At 49.5% G+C, this 17558-nt stretch overlaps 2 protein-coding genes across 2 annotated transcripts; both read right to left on the reverse strand.

Moving 5' to 3' along the window:
• Positions 1–514: 514 nt before the first annotated feature.
• On the reverse strand, positions 515–12888 carry LOC144166032 (uncharacterized). Its single transcript, XM_077695702.1, has 2 exons — positions 12776–12888; positions 515–2275 (listed from the first exon to the last, which is right to left on the reverse strand). Exon 2 carries the CDS (start codon positions 2166–2168, stop codon positions 867–869), a length of 1302 nt encoding a protein of 433 aa, XP_077551828.1. The 5' UTR covers positions 2169–2275; positions 12776–12888; the 3' UTR covers positions 515–866.
• A 3954-nt stretch (positions 12889–16842) lies between these two features.
• LOC144151915 (uncharacterized) lies at positions 16843–17271 on the reverse strand. Its single transcript, XM_077683122.1, has one exon. It carries the CDS (start codon positions 17269–17271, stop codon positions 16843–16845), a length of 429 nt encoding a protein of 142 aa, XP_077539248.1.
• Between the last annotated feature and the right edge of the window lie 287 nt (positions 17272–17558).

Consider the following 17558-nt stretch of genomic DNA (forward strand, 5'->3'; position numbering starts at 1 on the left):
TAGAATGTAAGAAAAGTTATAAAGGGAAGAAGAATAAAGGGGAGATTGCCCATACTTTTGAAAAGATGAACCAGAACGACTACGTGGCGCACGCAGGTACCGCGTTTCGCTTTCTTGATCGCTATTCTTTGTAGGTATAATTCGTCTTATGCACCAGTCCCACATGTTACCTGCGGGCTGCAGTCTGCCAGCTAACAGCGGCAATGGGTTTGCCAAATAAGAGGGCTTATATTGCACAGACGAAGCAGATGCGGGTAGAGTCGTCAGCGCTACCAGTGAATAATTTGGTCCAGACGTAGCGGCATCTCACCTTAAATGCAGCCTTCAGCGGGGCAACGCATCCAGGATAGCGGTACGAAAGCTGCTTGAAAATCAAGCAGCAACAAAATAGTTTATTAACGAATCAAAAGGCAAACACAATCAATCGCATCGACACTTCGCCACTTCGGATGAATTAAGGCAACGCATAGACACGCTCACGTGTCCCGATATCTTTTCCAGGACGTACAAAAAGTCCTTCACAATCTGAAACTTATATGTAATTCGACCGCTAAAAGGTTCGGTATAATCTCTCCAAGCAGGCAAGCTCGCGCAGTGGAGGAGAGAAAGGAGCTAGGCTAGAAAAGCTATGGAACGGAGGCCAGGAAATACGAGTGTTATGAACAATTTCATTGATACAGAAAACATCCGTAATGGGTATCCAGCAAGTTCGGTGGCGGCAATTCATTGTTGGATTGTTGGCCAGGAAATGTGCTCATGGCTGTGTTCTGACAACCGGAACCAAGAAACGATACGATGGGAAATTTCAGGCGGTACTTTGCCAACACATTTAGTATGGTCCCAAAAGGCGGTAGTGGACCGGCGCCTCACGGTGCCCTCTTTCCGGCCCCCATGGGCCGGCCTGAGTTGCCATTCTGACCTTGGTGCGAGTCGGCCTGGGCCCCCTTGTTGCGCCAAAAAAGCAGCACCGCGCGGCGGCCCGGATCCGCCGAACTCTCGGAATCCCCGTCACCGAAGCCAGGGGACGCACCCTGTTCCCTTTGGGAGCCACTATGTTCATCGCCGTGGACTACGTCTTCGTTACTCTGTGCGCTTCCAGTTTCCTCTTCGTGCCTTCCCAACGTTTCAGGGGAACGGTCAGACTCCTCGAAGCCGTCAACTTCCACGGGGGCCAACGTTTGGTTCAACTGTGTTTGAATGGCGTCACCTCCAGCAGCCCCCGAAGAAGACGTCGATGGCAGCGAGTGAAGGCGTTTTCCTTCATCCATAAGATCCGCTGTGTTGTCCAGGCCTGTCGCTGTGTGTCCAGTGGCTGGGTGAGCAGCTTCAGGCAGGCTCCTCCCTGCAGATTCCTGCGATGCACTCGGAGCGTCCGTACCCCCGTCACCATCGCCCACGTGAGTGTAACGAGCAGGGGCTGACACGGTGCGAACCACTCCTCCTGCCTCCGAATCGCCTCCGCCCAATCCTGCACGCGCTTCTGAGGCCTTCCCTTCGCCCTCTGCGCTGGTCCTCCGAAGCCCGGCCGGATTCTTCTTCCCCTTCTTCGTCACTTTCTTCTTGGCAGCTTCTCTGGCCTCCTCGACTCGGCTCTCCATTTCTTCCTCTCGTTCGCATTCCCGCATAACTCTCAAGAAATGTAGTCGATCGACTAGGCCGAAGCGCAGATGTGAACCCATGTCCATAGGCAAGTGATCCACAGTCCGGCCGCGGTATATGTCACCCGGTTTGCTGACCATCGCCCGTGTGTTCTCGGGCTGTCGCTTCTTCCTGATAGGCGTGCTTCCACTGCAATAAAGCCCGTTGGTAAAGCTTAGGTCTTCGATGCCGGGCGTCACTGGAAGAGCACGTACGGGGTGTTCAGTGCCGGGGGAAGTGCTCGGCAACGATCTTTCCGTATGCTCGAGGTGGGCTTCAGTGGACGCTCGCGAAGGGCCCACGGAGCTCTGTGCGACGCCTTCGCTGGTTGACCCTTGCTCGCTGGCTGCGGGCAACGAGTGCGAGGCACCTGCGCTTGTGGGTTCCTGTCGAGGCGACGGAGAGTTGGTGTCGTCGTTAGACGCGACTTGGTTATTGCGATTACTATTCCGTGATGTTTCGGCGCCGGGCTCTCGGTCCACAGAAGTGGATGTCGCACTTCCAAGCAAGGCCGGTTGGTCCGCGTCCATCGCAGCTGATCGACTAGACGTGTTCTCGTTGAATGAATTATCAACGGAATTGTAAGCGGTGTGGTCCCGTCGCTCTTCTCGGCTCCGACCGCGCTGGTCCTGGTTACCTGCGAAAAGGAAACTGTTAGAACTTGACCCGCTCTACTCCAGCTATGCTTTGAAAGCGGAAGAATGTTTGTCAAAACATGGGACACCACGAAAACATTTGTTTGCGACAACTGTGCAAACGCTTGGTGTGTACGTCATTCTTGCCTTTACCGCGGTTTTTTGGCATTATATTCCAAGAGCTGATTTAACGCTGCAAGGACGTGATTTAGTTCACATTAGTGAAAATTTCTGTTTATTTAAATATATTTTTCAAGACTGCAGCATGTACACTTATTGAGTGTGCTATGAGTTGTGGCGCACTTCCAGTCGTGCCATACATTCGCCTCAGAACTATAGGTTCAGTGCTTAGATTGCGCTTTTCAGCAACGCAGCTGCACCTTGGTTATCAGGCGCTCATTAGTGGAAGACTGCAGCCTTCAGCTTGCGCCAGAATCTTGTACATTTGTCCTCGTACGCTACGGGGTGGTCACGGGGAAGAGGAAGCAGTTTTTATTAGAAGTGAGGATTACTGAAAGTAAATACTGAACGTAATCCTTCCCGCCGCTTTTGTAAGTATCCCTTCGTTGCCCCGCCCCCTCCTTTTTTCTCGGTGGAATTTATCCTGCTGTAAGGATTTTCGTATTACTTTGGTAGTTCTGGAGGGAAGTTATCATTTTTCAAGCAAAGGATTTATTACTTTGCCTTGCCTGCTTTGCCTACGATACCCGTTTACGTGTTCCATCAACGACGACCACTGGGTCACCGCTTCAGAAAGGATTAGCCTTGCAACAGTTGTTCCTCTACTGCATTTACTGCAAATATTAATTCCACGTGTTGTAAAACCTTGTTGCCAGACGCGCGGGTGCGTGCTACAGCTCTGCAAGTGTTAAGGCCTACGGTGATGTCTTCTGTAACGCATCTAGCAGTGTTCACCGAGTTTTTTCAATCAATGTACCAAGCTATTTTGTGCTCCCTGAGTAGCCAGATTTCGCTGCAGACCTTACCGTCGCGCCCACATGTTGCGGCGATATCGGACACCACGAAGTCGTCCGCCCGCATCCCAATACGCCACGGTGCTACAGCTGCGGCACTCTTCATCCAACGCCGCAACAGGCCTGCCCTCCTCGCTGCGAGCTGTGCGGCGGACCCTACCCAACGGCCCACTGCGACTGCCCCAGGCGCTACCGACCTACCGTATTTACCCGATTCTAACGCGCCCCCGATTCTAACGCGCACCCGATTTTCCTGGCAAAAAAAACGAAAAAACTTGGACCTCCGATTGTAACGCGCACGGGACTTTGTGACCCAGACAAACGAATGCGAGAGAAACGGGCGATTTATTTCCCGAAGTAATCTCACTCATCTCACTCCTCGTCGCTCTCCGCTGACCACAACATCTCGGCCTCGGTGCCTTCAAGCGCGTTCGCGATGCCACACTTCTGAACGAACGTTGAACCATGGTCGATGGGATCGTGGCCCACGCCTCGCACGCCCATCCCGAGAGCTTCTCCAGAGGTGCACGCTTCAGCCGACCGCTCGTTTTGAACGCGTGGGAGCCGCTGCTGCCATTGCTGTTATCAAGCGCGCAAGTGAAACTATTTGACGATTTGTGTGAACGCCGATAGAAAAGCCTAGGTGCCTAAGCTTGCTCCGTCCGAAAAATCGTTGCTAAAAGCTTTGGCGCCATCTTGAGATGGCGATGGCGATGGGTGGGACGAAATTTCCGCTGTTTCGGCAGTTTCGGTTTTGTATCCGATTCTAACGCGCATGCGAATTTTCGGCCTATTTTTTCGGAAAAAAAGTGCGCGTTAGAATCGGGTAAATACGGTACTCCTCCACCATCCAAGAAGCGCCCGCTTGACTTGACCAAAAGCTCCAGCCGGCCAAGCACCGATGCCCATCGCGCCTCCCAATGCTCCTACACCACCTCCCCTTAACCAGTTTCTCCCCTCCTCTCCCCCGACCCACTCACCGCCGCCCTTGAAAAATTCCAACAACACTTCCAGCAACAACTTGACGAACTTAAAAACAAGTTGACGCCCTCATGCGACACTCCTTCCCCAGCCCACCCCTCCCACTTCTCCGAGGACCGCATCATCGGACGTGTCACCGAGATTGCCGCCCAAATCGAAGACGACGTAGCCAGTTTTAGACGCACAAGTCCAAACACATGCACCCCTCATTAAGAGCTCCCAGCTTCTCACAGAACGCCAAGCCAAATTTGAACTCGCCCTCAAACGCATCCCGGACAGCCTCTCCCTTTCCTCTGATAGTTCCCCCATGAAGAAAACTAAGCACCCCACGTATTATGCCCAACACGTCGATTGGCACCACAGCTGTCTATCAATGGAACTGCCGCTCGTTCAACCGCATGCGCCACCAGCTCGCCCTCTTCACCCAAAATGACCCCCCCTTCCCATGCCATCGCCCTGCAGGAAACCAACACCTCAACCCCCGTCTGTCACAATACAATGACTCCACGCAAGACCCCCAATCGCTGATGCCCATCCTCGTTCATAACTCCCACCCGGAACAACCGCACCTCCTTAGCCAAACCATTCAATTCGATTAAATTCAATTCAACCTTTATTTCCAACAAGAAGTTGGGGGTCCCCCAGGCGATGAGTGGCCGTAAAGATCACTTGAAAGGTGCCTGAGGGCCCGCACCCGCAACGTAGACAGTTACAGTATTCTGTTTCCCTTTTTGTCTCCATTATACAGAGTTGTTCGACTTCAAGAGTAGGCTAGGAACAATATACACTGTCATGCGCAGATGAACAATGAAGAATAGCGATTGCAGTGACACAGGAGCAAAAAAAAAGAAAAACAGTCGTAAAAATCGAAATATTTTATACAAAGACTCCATAGACACGAAAAGGCAAAAAGCAAAAAAAGAAGGAAAAGAAAAAAGAGAAAACAAACGACATTTTTGATCAACATATATAAAATAGAACGGTGTGTGTTAACAACTTTTTAAAAACATTTCCCTCATTTCTTCTCGCCTGTAGCCACTTAAATTTGTGCTTACAATATCCCATTTGTTTAGCAGGGAAGGGACAGTCCATCTTAAAGACTGCAGAAGATAGTTCGTCGAAGCGGGACTAGTCACCTGCCACAACCTCGAGAGCGCAAATCACTCCGTTGCATTTTTAAATCGCCCAAGCGTTCCAAAAAAGCTCGGTATCTTCATTTGAAAAGAAAAACGAATTCAATAAACGAAATTCATAAATGTTCTTGACAGACATGATTTTATAATGAGAGAAGAAAGACTGAGGTGAGTGCGAGTATGGTACATTGGCGATGTAGCGCAGGGCCCTTTTTTTGTAAAAGAAAGAGTCTTTCAATATTTCCAATGGTAGTGGTGCCCCATATGACAGTACAGTAATCTAAATGTGCAGCGAACAGGGCATGGTAAATCTGAATTTTAGCTTTCACCGGAAAATAATGTCTGCATCGCGCTAGTGCACCAGCCGCTGACGACAGTGATCTAGTCAAGGCTTCTATGTGACTCGTCCATGTCAAATCAGAGGAAAATGTTACTCCCAGGATTTTGTGCTTATTCACTATCTCTATAAGGTACGCTGTCTGAAGTTATCATTTGATGCATCGTTGTGTCCTTGTTTTTAGCTCCAAATAAAATGGCTTTTGTTTTGCTGGCGTTAATTTTAAGCTGTTGGAATGTGACCAGTGGTAAATGATCGACAGGGCCTCCTGAGCCTTTTCCGCAATTTCGTTTGTGTTTTGGCCTGAAATAAACAAACTAGTGTCGTCTGCATAGAGAAAGAACATGACGTCGTTTTTGGTTTCAATAATATCATTAACGTAGATACCACCCCCCCCCCCACTTCGTCGAAATCATCTCGACTCTCCCTACACGTCCGAGCGTATACATCCTCAACATTTATAGCCCCCCGAATGATCACCTCAAGACCATAGAACCCCCTCTTTCAAGAAGCGGTACAGATAGCTGGTTCCCACCTCCTCCGCGTCCTTGGTCATTTCAACGGCCCCACTTGACTTCGGGCTACCGCTACACTTTGAAAAAGGGTACCGCCCTGCTCTGGGCCATCCAAAATCATCACCTCATCCTCTAAAACGACCTAACCGTCCCGACCTGAACAGGCAATACCGTTAGCCGTGACACCATACCCCATCTGACCTTTACCAGACACTGCCTCACAGCCCAGTTGGCACCGCCTTGACGAAAACCTCGACAGCGGTCACTACCTCATCACTCTCCGCGTACCCTTTGTTCACAAACCCCTCCTCAGAGGCAACGCGCGCTTCAAGAACTGGCTCAACTTTCGCAAGTATCATTGTTAATAACTGAGACTCACCTCACAGATTGTGAATGTACTACGTATGCACTACAGGGTTTCCACCAATACCATATATGTCGCCCCGGCGGAAAGGGAGGGGGTATAATGGTATTTATAAAAGAAGCATGGCTGGCGGAAACAATTAGCTGCAAGTTTAAAAGTGCTGAGGTTCTTGCTTTCACCATAAGCAAGCCTGAGGCTAGTTTTGTTATTGTTGCTGTGTATAGGCTTACGAATTCAGACCTCCACTCATTCTTTGAGGAATTTTCAGTGTTTTTGAGAAAAGTGACCCACGAAAACCTGATTATAGCTGGGGATTTTAATATTGATATCAGTGACCCACGGAAAAGAGGAACCTCGGATTACTTAGATTTATTGGCTGGTTTTGGCATAGAAAGCCTTATATACAAGTTCACTAGGGAGGGAATCTTGGCTTCGCGATTAACTCAGTCGTGTATTGACCACATAGCTTCAAGATGTTCTAAGTTTGAAACTGTAGCCACTGTAGTGCGTAAAAAAGTAGCTGATCATTATTTGACGGCCTTGTGTGTCTTATCAACGCAGTCTGTGGATACTGATTCAGCTCATTTTATTGACTATATTGATAACAAAAGAATGGATGCACTCATACAAAAATATGAATGGTCTCTGTTAACAGTAACGGACCATGTAGCGGCTTATGATCAGCTTATAAGTCAGTATAACACGTTTCTTTCACTCGCAACTAAAAAGGTGAAACTCAGAAGTCGTAACCCGCAGAAAAAATGGATTACAATGCCTATACTGGAATTGGCGCACGAGAAAGATAGGCTGTGGAAGCGATGCAAAAATAACCCATCTCATTTACTTCTGCAGCAAGAATATCGAATAATTCGTAACAGGCTGATGGCCAAACTACGGCTAAGTAAAAAGCAATATTTTGTGGCAGAGTTTGGCAAGTGTAGAAATAATATGAGAAAAACGTGAGGTCTTTTAAATGATCTCATGGACAAGCCAAGGCAAAAAAATTTAGATGATAGTTTAATGAATACTTTTGCTCCGGAACACCCATTGACTATCGCGAATTCATTTAAAGAAACTTTTGAAGCTTGTTTGGAAAAGTTGAAGGAAAAGTCTAGTGTGGTGTCAGGTTTGTCATATATTGGCCCTACTCTTTTGAATTCTGCCTACCTGCCGTCAGTCAATGGAAATGAGCTATGGAAGGTTATTGCTACACTTTCCCTAGTTAAACCGCCAGGTTACGACCGACTGAGACTACGAGACATAAAATATAATTATTGTAAATTTAAGGACTTGCTTGTTTTTATTTTAAACGGGTGCTTTGAAACTGGCGTAATTCCGCAGGGCATGAAGGTATCGGTGATTAGACCCATTCATAAAGCTGGCCGGAAGGCGGACAAGAATAATTACAGACCAATTTCAATTATCCCTGTTCTAAGCGTTATAATGGAAAAACTTGTTCATAAAAGCATGACATCTTTCTGTGATAGATTTTCTATTATAAGTCCAACGCAATACGGCTTCAGGAGTGGACTTAGTACTATTGATCTGCTAGAAGAATGCAGCGACTATATAAACAAGCATATAGATCAAAACAAAATAGTAGTTGGACTTTTTTTAGATTTAACTAAAGCATTCGACACCATCGACCAAAATATAATGCTACACAAACTAGAAAATATAGGTTTCCGCGGTCCATACCAAAAAGTTTTTACCAGTTATTTTGCTGATCGCATTCAAGTAGTGGGTGTTAAAAACGTGCATAGCGCCTTCATGCATGTTAAATACGGAGTGCCACAAGGATCCGTGCTCGGACCTCTTTTATTTAACATTTACGTTAATGATATTGCAAACCTTCAATTGAATGCCCAACTCCTTCAGTACGCAGATGACACGGCACTAATCTTGTCGCGGGAATCTTACAATGAGGCTATAGAGCTACTTCAAAATGATGTAACCAAAGTAGTAAGATGGCTGGATACAAATCAAATATTTTTAAACAAGAACAGAACCACGTTAATTTGCTTTAGAAACCCGCATAAGACAATAATACATAATGGATCTATTGTGTTGCATTCTGAGTATTGTAAAGACTGTTCATGCGTACCGCTACAGCTTTCATCCACAGTGAAATACCTGGGTCTTCATTTTGACGAGCACATGTCCTGGGTGCTTCACGTTGAATACATTATCAAACGCCTCAGAACCGTGTCCGCCCAGTTATATAAACTAAAATTTAGTTCCGCTCTCAACCTGCGCCGGCTGGTTTTTAAGGCCCTAGGGCAGTCTATTCTGCGATATGGAATTTCAGTCTATGGTTCCTGCACACAAACCAGAATACACAGAATCGAAAAGTTATTGGATCGAATATCTAGTAACATATTATATGGTACTGACCTCGAAACATTGAACAAAGGGGTAAAAACGTACATTGCCGGCGTGGATTCTTTTGTGGATCTGTATAATCAAGTAGTACTTCTGCGAAACTTCTTTTGTACTCGATATAAAAAAGTAGTAAAAAAGCCTAACGTGCTACGCAAAACAGACCGTTACGAAGTGCCTAGAATATATACCAACTATGGCAAACAGTGCCGAGAATACTACGTTCCTTTTTATTTCAATCAGTTGCCCGAGGACATAGAAAGGCTATGCTCAATTAATAAGGCGAAATCTCAAATTAAACATTGGTTACATTATGTAAAGTAATTGAGTGTCGTTGACGGTGTGTTAGCTGGTAGAAGCAGTGTGATCTATTTCGAACAGCTCCTTTTCAGTAGTTTTATTTGTTTCATTAGTTTTTGCTGCCTCATTCGTTTATATTCTGTAAATCTTATCAACATGTGTGTGAACTTCAAAAATTGGAGATTTTGTGAACTTTCATGAGTGCGAATGTGCATCTTGTTATAGTTATGTGTATATGGTGTTTTCGTTTTTGTTTTGTCTTTGGCAAAAGAGTTGCCTCTTGTATTGTTACCCCTGAGCGAGCATCCTGAGTCTGCCGTGACCCGCCCACAAGCGACTTGCGCTTCTGCGGGCACGAAATGTACAGTGAAATTTATTGTGAAATAAAGTTCTATGTATGTATGTATGTATGTATGTATGTATGTATGTATGTATGTATGTATGTATGTATGTATGTATGTATGTATGTATGTATGTATGTATGTATGTATGTATGTATGTATGTATGTATGTATGTATGTATGTATGTATGTATGTATGTATGTATGTATGTATGTATGTATGTATGTATGTATGTATGTATGTATGTATGTATGTATGTATGTATGTATGTATACCCCTTACCACCCATTGTCCCCAACTTGGACTGGGCGCAGGCCCTAGAACAGCAGGTTAACGCCAACATTCAATCTATAGTCCTGACAGACACCTCGCCGGCGGCTGATCCACACCCCCTCCACATGTGGGGTGCCTGTCGGAGCATTTTATTTATTTATTTGAGTACTTGGAAAGATAGAAGCGCCAGCGCAAGAATCACCCCGCCCCCCAGGAAACGTATAGCCCGCCTGAACCAAGATCCAAACGTACTCCAGCCAGCTTCACAACCAAACCGGCGGCACTTCTGCACACGCCTACAGGGTATCCTCCACACCCACCAGACCTAGCACCTCCTTCACTCCCTCCTGGACAACAACTCCACTCAACGTCAATCAAGGCACCGCATCAACTAATCTGCAATGATTAGCAACCCCTGTGCGAGCTTCTCCGCACCATCAGATAGCACCCCTTTGGTGATCCGCTCACCCATCCTCCCGCTCCGGACCTTCAACACACCGGACCACCCAACGCCACCATGGACCTCCCCTTCACCATGATCGAACTCCATGCCATCCTTTCCCGCCTCACCCGAAACGCCACCCCGGGCAGAGATCACATTACCTATAGAACGGTGTGGAACCTCCCCGTGCGATACCCTTGAAGACGTCCTCACTTACAACAACCACTGGGAAGCCTGCACGTACCCCGCGCAGTGGCGCCACTCAGACATCACCCTTATTCCCAAACCCAACAAACCCAACACCTCTCCACCCAAGACGTCCTTATACAAATCAAAGAACAGCTTTTCGACCGCCTCAGCCGTGACACCCCAAAACACTCTTCACCCTCGATGCCAAAGGGGCCTTCGACAGCGTTACGCAACAAGCCATCCTCGATAACCCCAACTACAGCGGTTGTGGCCGCCGCACCTACCAATTCGCCTCCGCGTTCCTTCAGATCCGCACTGCCACTCTCCGGCGTGGACCTCTCCAATCCCCTACCTTCCACACCCCTGCCAAAAGCACACCGCAAGGCTTCATAATCTCCCACTACCTCTTACGCCGCCTTCCTCCTCAGGGAGGAGCCTGCCTGAAGCTGCTCACCCACTGCTCACTCACTCATTCGGAGCATCCGCGGCTCCACCTACGGCCTCAAAGAATCCGACACCTGCAAACTCGTCCAAGCCATCCTCATCAGTCGCCTCACATACAGCTACCCTTTCGTCAACCTGAAGATACAGGAAGCTAACAAGCTGGACGCTCTCATCCGCACGACCTACAAAGCGACCTTGGGCCTCCATATCTACACTTCAAACACACACCTCCTCCAGCTTGGCCTATAATACACCCTCAGCGAAACCTTGGGAGCCCAACGCACTTCCCACCAGCACCGCTTCTCCCTCACACCGGCCGGTCGACGGGTACTTCGGCTCATCGGACGCACCGCCCCTGCCACCCCATACGCGCCCCGACGTATTGCCCTCTCCATTCGTGAACGCATCCACGGCGCCCCCGTCCCCGCGCATATACAACCCTTCGGCCGCCGCAACGCCGCGTCCCATTACTCGACAAACGGTACGGCACGGATCCCAACACCCGCTATATCCACATCGCCCAGTCCTCTACCCGCCACAGCAACAGTCGCAGTCCTCCCCAACGAGGGCCTCCTCCCCACCGCGGCCTCCTACCGCCACATCCCCACGCTCACCACCGAGTCCCTCGCCATCACCCACGCTGCACTCACCCAACGCCACCAACCCTACCTGACTATCATCACCGACTCGCTGCAAGCCTGCCCCCTCTACCAAGCCGGCCTCGCCCTGCCAGCAGCCATTCAACTCCTTCAACACCTCCTTGAAGACGTTGACCTCTCCATCGTCTGGAACCCCGGCCCCTCCGGCCTGGTAGGGAATGAGACGGCCCACGCCGTAGTCCGCGCACTCATTGCCCGGACACTTCCCTCGCGTCGCCTGGCCTCGACCAAGGAACTTTCTCCCACTTACTGAACCAGTAACCCTGACACATCTCGACCCCACGTACAACTCCATCCTCTCCCACCACACTAACTCCCGACGATGAGACCCCCCCCCCCCTTCATTACCGCCGAACAATCCTACATCCTCCGAAGACAACAGACCGAAATCTATTACAACCACATCACCCGATCCCACATTTCCCCTTCTCTCTTCCCTCCCGACTGCCCACATTGTTGCATCCCTCTCAACACCTACCACCTCGTCTTCTCCTGCCCCCATACACCCACACCCCTCCCCTCTCCTTCCCCTGAGTAGTGGGAGTCCGAGCTGACCAGCACCGGAGCGCCAGGTCGCCCTGGTGCGGTGCGCCCTGGAGGCCGCCCGGACAACAGGCCTCCTGGAGTTAGGAGGCTACCCACGCCCTTCTACCACTTTCTTTTAAGCTCAATAAACGTTTTACCATCCATAGATCCATCGGGAACGCCGCGGCACGCAGGCCCTCCTTTCGTCTTCTCTCGCGCCTCGACCGAGTTCCTTGCGCGTAGCCCAGTGACGGTTCCCAACAAACGATTGTCGGTAGTATCACGATCCTCAACAAAGTACTGCCAGTAGTATCAACTCCTTCAAGAAATGTAAAAACATAGTCGAATATTCCTCTTTAATATCACGCTGGTGCGATAAGGGTGCAATGTTAAGATACGATTTATGCTAAGAACACGTTTTAGCCATAAACCGACATCATACAACCGAGCAGTCAACGCGACCAAGAGAGCAAATTCGAAAAGCATGCATAACATGAAACACCCTGCGAGTGCACGCGGAAACGCGCGCTTCCCTGAGGCCGGCGTCCCCTGAGACCGCTTTACACTGCTCCTGACCGGCTGAGCGGCAGGCGCTGGTCGCGATATTTTATATGAAATACCTTCTACAATGTGTTTTTGACATACCTGTAAAGACGTTGCAGCAATCACCGTCACGGACGCGGTTTGCACTTGGAGCCGATGTGGGAAAGTGTGCCTTGCGACCGCGTGCTCTGCGTTCAGCCACGTTCAGCCAACCAGTGGAGGTGCGGTGATGTTGACAGCACCGCATGGCGGCGCTCGCGCCTTTATGGTGGTACGACGAGAACAGTATATTCCTCAGCACTTCAAACGACAGCAGCACCCCTATATCTCAGCGTTTTCTCCGCTAGTTTAAGTTCTTCCGCATGCAGCGCCGCAAGTGGCGTTCCGCCGCGGTTGTCTCTACTGCTCGCGTGATGCGCCCAAGGACGCTATACTAGAATTTCTTTAGTATAACCTCCCTGGATGCGCCTGAAGTTTACAATACAGTAGGCGATGTGTTTACTGTAGAAATTGTCGGTCAGACCGGCGGGAACTGTTAAAGTTTGGGTGTGGCGTGAAAGTTCGTATTTCTTCATGTCCACCGTCTGTATTTACTGTTCGACGAACTGGAGTTTTGTCAGGAGGAGCAAAAAAGGTCAGTGCGGCTTATTTATGTGCTGGTAACTGTTGTTGTTCAGTGACATTGTTATTCACTGCATCCGATAAACATACCACGTCGCTGCCCGTTCGTGTGTAGTGGATGCTTATGGTCGCGGCGTGTAACATCCTTTTATTTTGAAGAAACGTTTACAGCCGTAATTCACCTAAGCTTGCATGCTCGTGATTCAAGTTGGCTTGACATTTCTGACGGCGCGCGTTAGCACCGCTATTTGGAAAGTTGCTGGTGCGCGCTTTTCTCGAGTCGGTACATCCCCTTGAAGGGGCCCCGCAGACAAAACACAAGTTTGGTTCATTCGAAAGATTGTTTCGTTAGAATATTACTGACACCACTTTTAACCCACACTTCGCACAAACAAGCTATATAATTAGAAAAAAAAGGGCATGGCCATACGACTCATTAGCTCATTTAACACAACAGAACCTGTCACCTTATATGCCCAGCTGGGCGATTGAGCAAACGCAAAGAGCAAACGCAAATTAGGTAGGGCTTATAAGCTTGCGAAGGAGCTATTTGCGCTCAAATGTAATGCATATTCACTGTACAGCAGTAAGAATGGTGGGGTAAACAATGAAAGTTACTGAAATACACGTAACCATAGAAGTACCGATGCGCACTGCTGTTGGTATGGACGTTTTATGCTTGTTTTAGCTGCACAGCAGTGGGCCGCTTTGGAGTTGTCTTACACGACACTTGCCCATTGGCGTAAGCGACGCTGTCCTACGTGCCCCTGTTCACCCTATTTGTCGAGCCTACCCGATGAGTCACAGAACGATTATTTTCTACCGTAACAAAAACAATCCAGGGGAAAATATGGTCAAAAGGGCCCATCTCCCCGCGAGGGGGACCCGAGTAATTGCGTCGCATAGGGGGTGGGTGTATTGCGTTAACGTTTAGTGCTTGGGGAGTTGGTGGTAGTGAATGCGTTGTATCAGCAGCTTCTTGACGTAGTTTGAGTGAGTCAAGGATATAAGGGGCGTTCGTAGCCTTTCATTCTGTGTCGGTTTTGTGGCGCAGTGGGAAGAGCACCATGTACCTCGCGTTCCGCCCACAGGTAGTGAATGCGTTGTATCAGCAGCTTCTTGACGTAGTTTGAATGAGTCAAGGATATAAGGGGCGTTCGTAGCCTTTCATTCTGTGTCGGTTTTGTGGCGCAGTGGGAAGAGCACCATGTACCTCGCGTTCCGCCCACAGGTAGTGAATGCGTTGTATCAGCAGCTTCTTGACGTAGTTTGAATGAGTCAAGGATATAAGGCGCGTTCGTAGCCTTCCATTCTGTGTCGGCTTTGTGGCGCAGTGGGTAGAGCACCATGTACCTTGCGTTCCGCCCGCAGGGTCGTGGGATCGAAACCAGGCGCCGGTAAGTATTATTTTTTTATATAGTGTAGGGGGAGGGGTGCGGACCTGTTGTTGAGAGCGAGGAGGGTAGCGTGATGCGGGAGAGGAGGAGTGGGGGAGAGGGCGCACCTGGAACGGCTGTTGCGGACGCCGAGGCACGCCAACGCCGGGTGACATCGTGAGTTAAAGAAATGCTCTGCATTTAAAACAAAGGAACGGCGGAGAACGGTCCGCGGCTCAGTTTGGTTCCGTCATCTGGGAGGACTGACGGGAAGCAAGTCTACAGAGCCTAACGACGCACTGAAGTTCGTTTGAATACCTGCCGTTGTGACTTAATGGCTGACGTCACGAAAACACACGATTTGGCGGGAGAATAAAAATTTTAGCCTAAATTGATTAATTTCTCAGTGCATACGGCATCGTTTGCTGCCGGACGAGCACTGGGGGCACTATAAAACACGAAATCTTTCGAATAAAACAAGCTTGTATTTTGTCTGCATGGCCCCTTAAGGTGCGTGAATCTTCTCGGGTTAGTTGTTCGCCATCGTCTCGCACGCACATGCGCACACGCTGAACAACTTGCAAGAGAGAGAGAGAGAATAGACTTTATTGAGCCAAAAATGCTGGCGCCGTTAGGCGCCAGATGGAGTGGGGCCCTCTTTTCGGACTCCATATGCTGTTCAGGGGCTCCAGGCCCTTGGCGATCAGTAGGGTTTGGTCTTCCAGGGCGGTGCTGAGCAGCAGTCTCCCATCGCTCAAATAAGGCGGTGCTGGTCGGAGGGGGGTGGGGGGGGGGGTAGGAGGGACGTACGGTATGGGAAAAGTCGCACTCTCCAGTTACGTGGCGGAGTGTGCCGAGTCATTTGTAGAAAGGGGATTCCTTGTCGTATCGCGCCGGGTAAATTTTGTTTTGAAGTAGATGGTGGGGAAAGGACCCGGCTTGCAGTTGTCGATAGATGGATTGTTTTGTCGAGTGAGGGAGTGGTGAGGTGGGGGAAACGTGCCCTATCCTTCCTGTAGTGTCTTAGATTTTGCTGTAGCTAGTGATGGGTTGTTGTGCAGTCTCCTCGGCCCGGAAGGTAGCTTCGCGGGCCTGTTGATGGGCAAACTCATTGCCCTCGACTTCGGAGTGCGCTGGGACCCATATGAGCTCGGTTTTGGGATTTGGAGGGTCTGTCTTCTGGAGAATGCGGGTGGCTGTGAGGGACACCCATCATGTTCTGTAGTTGCTGTATGCTCTCTGGGAGTCCGTGATGATGGTCTTGGTGCCGGGTTGAGTAACGGCTATCGCTATGACCGCTTCCTCGGCCTCTTCGGAGGACGGTGTGACGAGGGAAACGCAGCAGGTGAGCTTGTCAGTTGTCATCACAGCTATCGTTGCCGATGCAGAGCCGATGGGGAGTGAGGCAGGTGTGTAGAGGATTCCGTCGTTTTTGTCCAGGCGTTTGGCCACGGCTTTCACTCTGGCCTTTGGGCCACCTTTGTTGCGATCGGGGTTCATTGTTTTTGGGGATTTGTTTACTTTCGATGATGGTGGCCCAGGTAGTGGGTATGGGTTCTTTGTATTGGTCGTAGGTACCTGCAATCCGATTTTGGCTAGGACGGCTCGTCCCGCTGGGGCCTGGCTGAGTCGGATTCATTGGTTGGAGAGATGGGCCTCTGTTAGTTCGTGAACGCTGTTGTGCTTGGCCATGCCCAGGAGGTTTTTGGTTGGAGGAATGGACGGAGATACTCAGGGCCAGTTTGGTAGCTTTTCTGATTATAGCATCGAGTTAGTCGATATCTTTTTTGAGGAGTTGGAGGTATGGGGTTAGTATACTATTCGGAATATTACAAAGGCTTGAACCAGCCGAAGTACGTCTTCCTCCTGAGTGTCGTTCGACAATTGATTAATCGCATAATCATGTGGATTGTCCTATCCGATGTCGTTTTGAGTTTAATGATAGCCGCCCCGGCCTTGCCGTTTTCTTTGAAGAGTAAGCCTAGGATCCGGACGTGATTTGTAGGTTTAATGTCGGTGCCGTCGACGGTGAGGGTTATGGAAGGTCTTTTGCTCTTTTTTCTGCTTGTGAACAACGAGGAATTCAGATTTTCGGGGATAGCAACTGAGGCCGAATGATTGTGCGTATTCTTGGACCGCATTGGCTGCGTGTTGGAGGGCCTCTTCCATCTATCACTCCGATACCACCTTGGAGGTCCATATGGTGATGTGACCTGCGTAGAGAGCGTGGTCTATTCCTCCTGTAGTGTCGAGGATGGCCGGAAGGGGGAGGAGGGCAAGGTTAAAAAGCATGGGCAAAAGGACGGACCCTTGCGGTGTGCGCCTGTCGCCCAGCTCGGTCGGCTGGGACGTTTCTTGACTGGTCTTTATGACTGCTGTGGGGTTGCTGAGGAAGTCGTTGGTGTATTTGACGATTTTCTCGTCGCATCCTGTGTTGTTGAGGTTGTGAAGTATGCTGGCGTGAGTGGCGTTGTCAGAAGCCCCTTTTAGATGCGGGGCCAGAATGGCTCTTGGCGTCTGGTTTTTCGCTCTCTTGATGGCAAGCTCGTGAAGTTGTAGAAGGACGTCGTGGGTGCCGAGACGTTCGCGGAAACCGTACATGGTTATCAAAATCTGTCCAGTGGCGTCCAGGTGTCGTTAGAGGCGTTTGAGAACCGTACGCTCTACGACCTTCCCCACGCAGGAGGTGAGTGAGATAGTTGGCATGTCGACGTGTGGTGTTTTTCCAGGTTTGGGTATGAACCAGACATCGGCTTCTTTCCACTGTTTGGGTAGTAACCCTTGTTCCCAGGCGTTGTTGATGTGATCTAGGAGCTCTAAACGGCTGTTGTAGGTGAGGTTGTTTAAGGCTCCTAATTTTAGGGGCCTTAAGGTTGTTGAGTAACCGG

The sequence above is a fragment of the Haemaphysalis longicornis genome, unplaced genomic scaffold, assembly GCF_048455015.1.
Source record: "Haemaphysalis longicornis isolate Haplotype H1 unplaced genomic scaffold, Haemaphysalis longicornis Haplotype H1 scaffold_1, whole genome shotgun sequence".
In the NCBI taxonomy this organism is placed as follows: domain Eukaryota; kingdom Metazoa; phylum Arthropoda; class Arachnida; order Ixodida; family Ixodidae; genus Haemaphysalis; species Haemaphysalis longicornis.

Coding starts and splice junctions, on each gene's coding strand:
- LOC144166032 (XM_077695702.1), bottom strand. CDS start 2,168: ATGGACGCGGACCAACCGGCCTTGCTTGGAAGTGCGACATCCACTTCT.
- LOC144151915 (XM_077683122.1), bottom strand. CDS start 17,271: ATGTACGGTTTCCGCGAACGTCTCGGCACCCACGACGTCCTTCTACAA.